The sequence below is a fragment of the Carlito syrichta genome, unplaced genomic scaffold (assembly GCF_000164805.1).
Source record: "Carlito syrichta isolate Samal-C Ts95f unplaced genomic scaffold, Tarsius_syrichta-2.0.1 Scaffold306906, whole genome shotgun sequence".
Classification (NCBI taxonomy): Eukaryota; Metazoa; Chordata; class Mammalia; order Primates; family Tarsiidae; genus Carlito; species Carlito syrichta.
Genome location: NW_007251002.1, coordinates 258,627 through 270,969, shown reverse-complemented (window position 1 = coordinate 270,969; position 12,343 = coordinate 258,627). Strand labels below are relative to the sequence as shown.

The window sequence follows — 12,343 nt, the reverse complement described above, 5'->3', positions numbered from 1 at the left end:
CACCTCCTAACCAGAGAAGTGAAAGACCTTTACAATGAAAACTACAAAATACTGCTCAAAGAAATCAAAGAAGACAAAAATAAATGGAAAAATATTTCATGCTTAAGGATTGGAAGAATCAATATTGTTAAGATGTCCATCCTACTTAAGGCAATCTATAGATTCAACACGATACCCATTGAATTACCATCATCATCACTCTCAGACTTGGAAGCAACAATACAGAAATTCTTATGGAAATATAAATGACCACGAATAGCCAAAAAAATCCCCAGCAAAAGAAACAAAGCTAGAGGTATCACACTTCTAGACTTTAAACTTTATTATAAGACTACAATAATCAAAACAGCCTGTATTAATTCAAGAACAGGCATATAGACCTGCCAGAGACCAGCTTCAGCCGGGTTCAGGGTACCCCAAAGGTGGAGATGGCGTCGGCGATTGGGGGGAAGAAGAGAGAAAGAAAGAGACTGGACTCCGGTCTAGTGCAGAAGCGAATGAGTGTTATTGGGAATTACAACGGGTCTTTTATACACAAAGTCAGATGTGGGAAGGGTGTCCCCCACCCACCAGAAACCTTAATCCATGAAAACTTAATCAATGATTGCCTTTAAACCCTTTTCATATGATAATCTTAAAATCACATAACAAAGGATAACCTAATCTGTGACTGACATAGTCTATAAGCCTTTTTCATCCTAAGCTGATTGATTTATGCCAAGTTAAACAATTCTATAGAAGTTTACGTATTTACTTTACAAACGAAAGTGGCCCATCCCAGAATATTTGGAATGTGGCCCAGTCCAAAGTTCACAGTGGGCTACCTGCAAGTAACCCAGCCGCGTTCTTTCAACAAAATGGCTGTCTTCTAAAACTATATTCTACAATTTACACCTTCAATAAATCCTAAGATTATGACCCAGAAGCCTGTGACCAATACTAAGGCTCTTAGATGTGACACGAGTTTGAATTATAAGTTGTGTGAAAGCCAAAACTGCAGCTTGTGGAAGAATGGGAGCAACGAGCTTCTAAAGTTAGCTTGTGTTCATCCCAGTCTCAGAGTTTTTATATTTTGAGCTCACAGGAGCTTAATCTGGTTAGTGCTGAGTAGAAAGGGGGAGGAAATGGGGTCAATAGTTCCGAACACATCCTAGTGGTCTCAGGGTCAACGGCCCTTCCTGATCCCTAACGCTCAGTGGGCCTCCGTGGCTGGCTCCCAACATAGACCAATGGAACAGGATAGAGATTCTGGAAGCAAAACTTCAATTTCTTAACCCACTCCTCTTTGACAAAGCATCCAACACCAACCACTGGGGAGAGGAGAACCTATTCAGTAAAAGGGGCTGGGAAAACTGACCAACCACATGCAGAAGAATGAAACAGGATCTCTACCTATCATCATACACAAAAATCAACTCTAAATGGATCAAATACTTAAACATAAAACCTCAAACAATAAGAAGTTTAGAAAATACAGGAGACACCTTTATAGACATTGGAATAGGCAACCAATTCCTATTCATAACTCCAAAAGCCCATGCCATAAGAGAGACAAATGGAACCTCACCAAACTGAAAAACTTTTGCAAAGCAAAAGAAACCATCAACAGAGTGGAGAGACAACCCACAGAATGGGAGAAAATATTTGCCAACTGGATATCTGACAAAGTCACAACATCCAGGATCTACAAGGAATTCAAACAAGCCAAAGGGAAAAAACCAAACAGCTCTATTAAAAAGTGGGCAAGCCGGGCTCGGTGGCTCAGCCTGTAATCCCGTGCCTTTGGGAGGCTGAGGTGAATGGATTGCCTGAGCCCGCGGGTTCAAGACCCGCCTGGGCAGTGAGACCTCATCTCTACAATAAATCAAAAAATCAGCTGGGTGTGGTAGCGCATGCCTGTAATTCCGGCTACTCGGAAGGCTGAGGCGGAAGGATCGCTGGAACCCAGCAGGTCAAGGCTGTGGTGGCTGGGAGCGGCCACTGTACTCCAGTCTGGGCGACAGAGTGAGACTCCAACTCAAAAAAAAAAAAAAAAAAGACAGCAGATGCTGACGATGTGGAGAAAGGGGAACACTTTTACACTCTTGGTGGGAGTGTAAATTAGTACAACCTCTGTGGAATACAGTGTGGTGATTTCTAAAAGATCTAGAAATTGACCTTCCATATGACCCAGCAATCCCCCTTCTAGAAGTATACCCAGAGGAACTCAGATCATTCTACAAAAAGATATCTGCACACACGTTTATTGCAGCACCATTCACAATAGCAAAAACATGGAGCTAACTGTGCTGCCCAGCAAAAGTAAACTGGATAAACAAAATGTTGTACATATACACAGTGAAATATTACGCAGCCATAAAGAAGGACAAAATTATGGACTTTGCGGCAACTTGGATAGATTTAGAGCCTATCATACTCAGTGATCTTTCACAAAACAAAGAACTGAGTATCGCATGTTCTTACCTATAAGTGGATCCTGAACACTTTTCATATTACTACAAGAAAGGGATTGGCAGTAGCGGGACACAGCTGGGGATGGGGTTGAGGGGGCATATCATCACTAAGGGTACCTGATGCTAAACCAGGCAAAGTGAGAACCAGTGGGAGGCCCAAACTTCGCCTGTACATTGGCCACTTGATTACCTAATCCTGACTTGTACCCCACATCTATAAAATAACAAAAATTAAAAAAAAATAAGGTCAAAGACTAGCTATCTGATTCATCTTTCTTAGGAAATTTATCTTTGTTAATTTTTAAATTGGACTAAACACTGAAATTTGAATATATTTGGGTTAAATAAATGATATTAGTAAAACTTAAAAAAAAATGCCTCCCTCACTTAGTAAAGCCTAAAGTTAACAAATACCTCTATTCTCTTCTGAATAATAAGAGAGCTTTAACTCCAAGTTTCTATCTCTCATATTTCAAATTATTGTCAAATACTGAATTAAACTTTGTCTTTTAATTTCTTTCCAGAAAATTTATAATTTTAGCTAGTTTTTTTAATAGACTTGTTTCAGAATACAAGCAGAAAGCAATTTCATTCTTTCTTATCACTGTGATTTTAAACTTGCTCTACCAAATATTTCCCATTCCTGAATGAAATCTAGGGTAGATCTGGGTCACTTAAAAATATCAATGAATACTTTCATTTCTTAGATAGCAGAAGTCCACTTAGGCCTGATATCAAAGTTAATATATCTCACCAATTTAAAACTTCCCTTTTCCTTTAGCTCAAGCCTGCCTCAGTCTCCGAGTCTGGATTTGGGAAGATGTGTCTATATGTGGTCAGTTAACTGTCATTTCCATCCTATCCTGGCATTCCTCCTTCAGTAACTGATCTGATTTCCTCTACTGGGGGGCGATGGGAAGCGGGAGGAAAGGGAGAGGTGGGTTTGTGTGTAACAAGTGTCTTGTGTGACAAACATCTCTTGGCTACTTAGTGAGGTCTTGGTAATGGCCCATGCCCAGATGTGCCAGATCCCCCGAGGGCTGCTTGTGTGGGTTCCCTGAAGCCCCGCAAGTTGCTAGTTTCTCCTCTATGGAAAATGCCTCCTCAGGTTGGCTGCAGGGACTTCCACTTTAGCCTGTCTGAGGCTCACTACATGGACCCCCTGTTGGGACCCTTTCTGGCTCCTGCTGGGCATCCTGCACAGGGTCCCCTTCAATGTGACTCCAATTTGGCTCCTGGTGGGACCTGAGTCTGGCCAAGTGATACATACGCATTGGTTTTGCCACAGTAGGAGTAGGAGTGCCTCTCTCTCACTGTCTCTTTCCTCTCCTTCTGCTGTTGGGAGAAGGAAGCTCCAGGCGTCCTCTCAACTTGGAATATTCTAGGTTATGAATCAACTCTCTGTTCCTGTGCTCCACAGACTCCTGGAGGCAGATGGTGTTGTGAGCTTCTAAAGGCCCTCAGTGAGCAGAAGAGAGACACATGCTACTCTCTCTTCCACCACACAGACACAGACAGGGATAAAAACACAGGACATCAATGCCTTTTCCCAAAGAAACCCTCTCCCCTGGCTTCCTCTCTAGTCTTTGTGCCTGATGGCAGGTGATGTGCCAAACCGATTTCATTCTCTGTAAAACAAGATGATCTGGTGTTCATTGTCATCAACTGGGGACTGTAATCAAACTCAGAGACAGAAGGAGCCCTAGCTCATATAGGGTTACATATTTTTTTACTGTTAATATTTATCTAGATTTACCAAAAGTTTTTCATGTTCTTTACTTACCATTGCTTCTTGCCCTGCCTTTTATTGGTTTAGTTTTCCTTCCTTTACTAGGCAGAGCCTTTTAGTTCCAGCGAGGCTCTGCAAGTAGTGAGCTCTATCAGTCTTGGCCTAAAAATGCCTCTTTATTTATCTTGACTCAATTATTAAATATTAGGTTAACTAGGTGCAGAAGTGTAGATGAACAGGAGTCTTCCCTCAGTCCTTTAAATACATCCCTCTCCTGGCCTCCACTGTGACTACTGAGAGGTCTGTTCGTCTAAGTACCATTCGTTTGGAAGTAATTTTCTTTTCTCTGCTGTATTTTTAAGATTTTCTCTTTATTTTATCCTTCTTTATGGCTGCATGATATTCCATTGTGTATATGTACCACTTTTTTAATCCAGTTCTTTTTTTATGGGCAGCATGGTTGTTTCCATGTTTTTGCTATTGTGAACAATGCTGCAATAAGCATGCATGTGCAGGTGTCTTTTTCATTAGGCAATTTGAGTTCCTCTGGGTATATTTCCAGGAGGGGGATTGCGGGATCGTATGAAAGGTCAATTTCTAAATCTTTTAGGAATTGCCACACTGTTTTCCACAGAGGTTGTATTAATTTACACTCCCACCAACAGTGTAGAAATGTTCCCTTTTCCCCACATCCTCTCCAGCATCTGCTGTTTTTTGAGTTATTGTTGATGGCCATCCTGACTTGAGTTAAGTGGTATCTCAGTGTGGTTTTAATTTTCATTTCTTTGAAAACTAGTGAGGCTGAGCATTTTTTCCTGTATCTGCTGGCTGCTCATGTATCTTCTTTTGAGAAGTGTCTATCCATATCTTTTCCCCACTTTGTAATGGGGCTGTTTGTTTTTCTTTTCAGCGTGTTTGAGTTTCTTGTAGATCCTAGATGTTAGGACTTTGACAGACATAAAGTTACCAAATATTATTTTCCAGTCTGTGGGCTGTCTCCCCACTCTCTTGATGGTTTCTTTGGCTTTGCAGAGGCTTGTCAGTTTGATGAGGTCCCACTTGTCTATCTTATCTCTTATGGCATGGGCACTGGGAATTTTTACCAGGAATTGGTTGCCAGTTCCAATTTCCATAAGGGTGTCTCCTGCATTTTCTAAGGTTCTTATAGTTTGAGGTTTTGCATTTAGTTCTTTGATCCATTTAGAGTTGATTTTTGTGTATGGTGATAGGTAGCGTTCTTGTTTTAATCTTCTGCATGCGGTTAACCGGTGGTGGAGACTTTGTTAGAGTCTATAATACTGAGTGATCTATCACAGAAACAAAGAACTGAGTATCACGTGTTCTCACACATAAGCGGACCTTGAATAATTACTGTAATACTATAAGAAAAGGATTGACAGTAGTGGAAAACTGCCAGGGAAGGGGGCGGGATTGGCAGTAGTGGGAATCTGCCGGGAGAGGGGGAGCACACCTCATCAACAAGGGTAGCTGCACAATGAACATTTGTATACCTAACCCTGAATTGTACCCCACGTCTTTAAAATAAAAATAATAATTAAAAAACAAAACAACAAAAAACAATACCTCAAAGTCTCTCTAGGGACAACTGTCTCCCAGATTCCTACTACTAAGATTTATCTGTGCTTTACACTAGTATTTCAAACTTTTCCAGGATGCCAATCCTTGAATTTTTTTTGTCAGAATTTCTAAAAGTCAGAGGAATTTTATCACATGCCTAGTCTCCGTTTGCTGACAGCCTACTTGGTTTAATAGTGCTTTCACATGGAAGTATCTCATTTCCACATCCTTCCAAACCATTGTGAATGAAATATCATAATTGCCCTTCCCTACTTTTTTCCATGTGTACATGTCTATAGCAATGAAGACCTACTTTATTTATATGGCTACAAGATTTTGCAATAATTTTCCCTGGCAAATTTTAATTCCAGAACAGCCTGTCTATCCAGATGAAATTAAGTAATTCATGGTAGATAAGATTTCAGGATGCAGTTCAGCATATTCATAAATATTCTGTCAATTCTGTAATAGATTTTTACACAGTAAATAGATGATATATTTTTAGAGTAGTTTTAGGCTTACAAAAAAAATTGAACAGAAAACAAAGAGACTCCCCATAGATTTTTATTTCTGTTTCATCTGAGATTGAAACTCAGGCCTTTGGTTGATGCTTTCAATAGCAAATGTTACACAGGGAATTAATAAAGGTAGCAAGAATGTAAAAAAAAAAAGATTTTCTCTTTATTGTAAATGTTCACTGTAAAGTTACCAGATGTATATTTGTTTTTATTTATCCTACTTGGGGCTTTTTCAATTCATGTTTTTCTTGAGTTCTGAAGAATTCTCAGCCATTGCTGTTTAGATGTTCCTTCTTCAGTTTCTTCCTTCCTTCTTTTATGCCTCTTAACTTTTCTTATATTCAGTCTCTGTATCTCTCTGGATGGCTTCCTCAATCTCTGTATCTCTCTGGAGAGTTTCTTCAGCCTCTATGGATGGAAATCTCTGTTTTCTCTCTGGGTGGTTTCCTCCATCCCTATATCTCTCTGGGTGGTTTCCGCAATCTCTGTATCTCTCTGGGTGGTTTCTGCAATCTCTCTGGATGGTATTCTGAATCTCTATGTCTCTCTGGATGGTTTCCTCAATCTTTCTATCCCTCTGGATAGTTTTCTCACTCTCTGTATCTCTCTGGATGGTTTCTTCCATCTTAGTATCTCTTCAGATAGTTTCCTCTTTCGTCTCTAGATGATTTCCTCACTCCCTGTTTCTCTTCGGATAGTTTCCTCCATTTCTGTATCTCTCTGGATGGTTTTCTTAGTCTATCTCTCTGAGTAATTTTCAGTGCATACTTCTCCATTTTCTTATGTTTATTCAGCTATTTAACCTGTTCACTGAGTTCTTAAAGTCCAGTGATTATATGCTTTATTGCTAGAACTCCCAAGTTGCCTCTTTTTAAAAAATTGGTTTCTCTTATTTTCTCATAATTTTCTGATATCTGTTGTGTTTCTTATGTAAAATCTCTTAATAGACCTCCAGAACACAAAGAGAGCCGTTTGTGTCATAACTCCCCAACCTGTGTCCTCTGCTCGTGCTGCAGCGTGTCTGCCTCCTTTCTCTCATCTCTCCATACAGTTGTGGCTGTGAGCTTCTTTCACCAGGGATCGTTTCCCCCATGCAACCCTGCTTGTTGTCAGTTGCAGAGGTGTCCGTAGAGAGCGGTTTCATATTTATCTCTGAAGAGGACTCTGGAGTGTTCTCTGGTCCAGAACGAAATTTTCATGTTCACTTCTCAGTTTGGATTAATGTGCCCACAGGGCCCTCTTTCTATCCATTAGCAATGTAGGCTTTCATGGAGCCTGCATCAAGTGTGGGCTTTCTGGTCTTTTCCATAATTGACTCTTCTTCGTCTCTCCCCAGCAGGCTGCTCAAGTGATTTTTGTTTCCGTTTACAGACAAGTTGACCTTTCACAGCTTTGAGCTCTATACAGGTGGACCCATTTGAACTCCTGCCCTGCTCAGCTCTGAGGCTTGTTTTCTGTTTTTAGCTGAGCATAGATGCACTTGTGTTTGTAGACTGCTCCCTGATCAAACTCGTGGTGTCTAATCATTTCTCCAGCTTTGCAGTACCTCTTCGTCAGCAATTTTCCTTTCATCCTTTCAAACATGGCCATGTGTTTTTACAAGATTCTTTGTTTTGTGTTACATTTTCATGTGCTTGTGATGGAGAAATTGAGTGGTTCAGGGTCGGTTGAATTATCTCTGTTGACCAGAAGTCTGCATTACATTTCAAAAGTGAGTTTGTTCTGAACTGAGGATATATACAGCTATTCAGGGGCAAAGTATAGTAACAGGCAAAGTAATGGATTATCAGAGATTCTCAGAGGTGGGAGGGAAGACATTATTAAAAAAGGAAGTGACAAATTGGGTTCTCAGTTTAACCCTTCCTCTTCTTGGGATATCCTACAAAGACTGTCTGCTTCTTATATTTCAGAACCTTATTTGGAGCCCTTCACTTGCACCTTGGAGGAGCACCTGAGGGTCCAGCTGGCACTGGAAAGACTGAAACTACCAAGGATTTAGCAAAAGCTGTAGCCAAGCAATGTGTTGTTTTCAACTGCTCTGATGGATTGGACTATTTGGCTTTGGGAAAATTCTTTAAGGTTTGAATTGACTCCTCATTTCTTTACAATAGGGTAACTGATCGGGGGGAGGTTATTTATCATGAAATGTGATTGAATGCACGTAACAGGTTTACTATAGCTTAAATCAAGGTAAAAATTAAAAGTACTACCTCAGCAATTCTCAAAGGAAGGGAGCTGGCAGCCAGAGCCTGTGTAGGTAGGAGAGGAGTGTTCCTCCCTCCAAAGACCCTGCTATAATGCTTCATTGTTACTGCAGGAACACCCAGTGTCCCTTAAATACACTGGGGCAGATGAGGGCTTGAGAACCACTATGTCGTGTAAAGGTGGTGTTAGTCTAAAGACAGCTTTACCTGCACATCTTGTTATCAAGAACTTATTTTGATTCATTCATTTACTTTTATAAACACAGTCTAGTTAATTTTTCAGTTAACTTGAAATTCTAGTTTTATTAGTTTTTCTTTTTTAAATTTATTTTTATTTATACATAATAGTTGTACATATTTTGGGGATTCATATGAAAATTTTACACATTCATATAATTCATAAATATCAAATCAGTGTTATACTGTTTTTTCATTCTGAGTTAGCTTTCCACTCTTAGAAGTCTATGACTTCCAAAGGTGGAATTAAAGATGCCAAGTCCTTGCCTGTATAAACCGATGTACATCTGGTCATTTTATCAGTTTATTGCTGTAGCTTGTTATTTCTTAAAATGGTAGGTAGAAGGCTAGGCATGTTGGCTCATGCCTATAATCAGCACTTTGGGAGGCCGAGATGAGGATTGCCTGAGCCACAGGTTTGAGACCAGCCTGGGCAACTTGGTGACACCTCATCTCTACAATAAATTAAAATAAATCAAAAAATTAGCTGGGCATGGTGGCACACGCCTGTAATTCCAGCTTCTTGGAAGGCTGAGGCTGAAGGATCATCTGAGCCCAGCAAATTGAGGCTGCAGTGGCCTTGAGCATGCCACTGCACTCCAGCTTGGGCAACAGTGAGATTCCAACTCAAAACAAACAAACAAAAAACTTGGCACAATTTAACCAAAAATTTTATTTATATAATTTATTTATATTTTTCTATAATTTTCATAGTATCTTTTAAAGACTGTATAATGTTTACTTTTCCAGATTTTCTCCAGAAAATACTAACGTTTAAAAAAATGAACAAACTGACAAAATAGAATAAGCCAACCCTAACCCATGCAGTAAACTCTTCCTGACTGAAATATAACCTGGTCACATTTTATGACAGATCTGAGATTTAAAATTACTCTACATAAAAGCTTTTAAAAAGTCAAATTGCAATTAATAAAATCTTTTAAAAACATTCGAGTGACCAATAAACATTTTAATTCATCCTTTGTAATGATCTATAACCTTGGTGTAATGAGCACTATTCACAACTGCAAAGATGTGGACTTTTTTTTCAACCTAAGTGTCCTTCAGCAGGTGAATGGATAAAGAAAATGTGATATATATATACACACAATGGAATACTATTCAGCCATAGTAAGGTATGAAATCACATATTTTGCAGTAATGTGGATGGATTGGAGGTCACTATCTTTAGTAGTAGGAAAAGAAATTTCATAATGGGTACAGTGTATGTTATTTAGGTGATGGAGACCGTAAGAGCCCTGTCTTCACCACTATGCAATCTATGCATGAACAAAGTCACACATGTAGCCCCTAAATTAGTGCAAATAAAGACAAAAACATACATACATAGAAATGAATAGCAAAACTGAAGGCGTCTACATGTAGTTTGAATAGTCATTGTATTCCTAAATGTCTAAAGAAATGTCTGGTATATATTGCTCCATGTTTGAATCTACAAATCATATTCTTAAATTATTTATTTAGATTAATACACTTAGTATTAAATTTGCTTATTGATAAGTATTTATTGATTATATGGATACCTTCTTTGTGTTAGGATTCAGCCAAATAATGGAGGTACAAAATTAGAAAGACACAGCTCTTACTATCAAGAACCTCATAGTTTGTATAACTGTGTGAATACCTGACTTCCTAAGGATTCTGTTTGCATAATTTCTAATTATGCATTAGAGATCAAAGTCATTTATAGAGTCTTCTTTAAAAAATGAAAATGTCCTGTTCTTTGACATGTGCAAAGTTTGTGTTCAGTCTCACATGGTTGAGGAGAATGAACTGTACAGATCCAGAGTCATCTACTGTTAGCTGTGTGGCTCTGTGTGAATCACCTGATAACTCGTGTAGCGTGGCCCTTGCTTCCTCACATGAAAGATGTACACAAAGTGCCATGCATCATTCCTGGCACATACAATGTCCTCAGGGACACACACACACACACACAATTTTTAGAAGGTACATTGAATTGTTTGATGTTTTTAAAAGTAAATCTGAATTCAGATGAAGCCACTCAGGCTTGATATTCCAGTTTTTCCTATGACCTAATGGCTCATATCTGTGGGGTAGCTGTGGTTTAGGATTGCAGACAGGCCCCCAAACTATGTTTGTTTTCTACTAGGGTATGCAGACCAAAGAGCAGTTTCCCTCGCAGCAGAAGTCATCTTATTTATAGGACTATTATATCCCATTCCATAGGGTCCTCACGGAAAAAGCAAACAAAATCAACTTGTAAATAGAAAGTAAGAAAAGCTTTAAAATTATAGGTAATATCTAAATGCTAAAAAAAATACAGAAAGTAGAAAAATATTAATTGGAAATTTTTCCAATTGATCAAACTCTTTATTCACGTAGCATAATGAATTGGTAATGAAAAAAAGTAAGCTATCTTTAGAGATAAAGGTGAATAAGCAATTTCCTTGATAGGATATTAAGTCCTTGAAAAGATCAGGTGAAAATGCACCATTTCAATGCAATATTCAATCAGATAAAGTTGAGAATTTTCATTACTCTTTTCTCCCAGGGACTGTTATCTTGTGGAGCCTGGGCGTGCTTTGATGAGTTTAATAGAATTGATTTGGAAGTACTTTCTGTGGTTGCTCAACAAATCCTTACTATCCAAAGAGGTAATGGTCTAGTCTGTCTTTGCATTTTGTGAGAATAAAATAAATATGAGCGGTAATGAGTGGCGCAAGTCGCATTAACATGTAGTGTTGCTAAGTCATTTTGTTCCTGCTTATCCACAGGTATTAATGCAGGCACTGACATACTAATATTTGAAGGAACGGAACTGAAGCTTGACCCCACGTGTGCTGTGTTTATAACAATGAACCCTGGGTATGCTGGGCGGTCAGAACTGCCAGACAATCTGAAGGTATGCAGAGAGTGGTTACATTATCTGTTTCCATAATTTATAGAATCATCCTTGCATTTATGCAAAATATCTGTTTTTAGTCATTATGGCATTTTAGAAAATTGTTTTAGAAAATAATTTTTAAAGATTTGAGTATCTTTAGAAAATAAATACGCACACCAGGTACAATTTCCAAAATTTGTATTTTAAAAATAGTGCAATAGAAAATTAGAAAATGCAGAAAAATACTAAGAAGGTAGTCACTCTACTGCTTAATATTTTGTGTCCCATCCCCGATTTTAACTGCCTTTTTTTACAGTGTTGAAATCAGACTATTGTGCATGCTGAGTATGTTTTTTCAAGTTAATATTATCACATGAGCATGTTCCCATCTTGATAAATATAATTCAAACTGCAGATAAATTTACCAAATTATATCTTACTGTTGGATATTTTGATTGCTTTTTGGTTTCCTGCATTATAAATACTATCACAATGACCAGTTTTTGCTTAAGACTTTTATTTATTTATTTATTATTTTTTTTTTTTCATTAATCAGTATTTTTTATTATGGTTTTGTGGGGTACAGTTAGGGGTTAGGTGTACAATGATGTTTCATTCAGGCACCCTGTAGATAAGAAGTGTTTTCCCATCCCCCGACAGATATTTGCTACTGTTAATCCCATCCCCCTCCCCCCCATAGTTTCCCAGTACCATCAGTCATTTTCTTATAGTATTGCATTGGATGTTCAAGGTCC

General features: G+C 38.6%; 1 protein-coding gene across 1 annotated transcript in view; it reads left to right on the top strand.

Moving 5' to 3' along the window:
• DNAH7 (dynein axonemal heavy chain 7) overlaps window positions 1-12,343 on the top strand; it is a 280,274-nt gene that overhangs the window by 94,787 nt on the left and 173,144 nt on the right. The window contains exons 22-24 of the mRNA XM_008063530.1: window positions 8,189-8,357; window positions 11,256-11,358; window positions 11,479-11,606. Of these exons, the coding sequence (XP_008061721.1) occupies window positions 8,189-8,357; window positions 11,256-11,358; window positions 11,479-11,606 (400 nt within the window). The remainder of the gene's footprint in view (window positions 1-8,188; window positions 8,358-11,255; window positions 11,359-11,478; window positions 11,607-12,343) is intronic.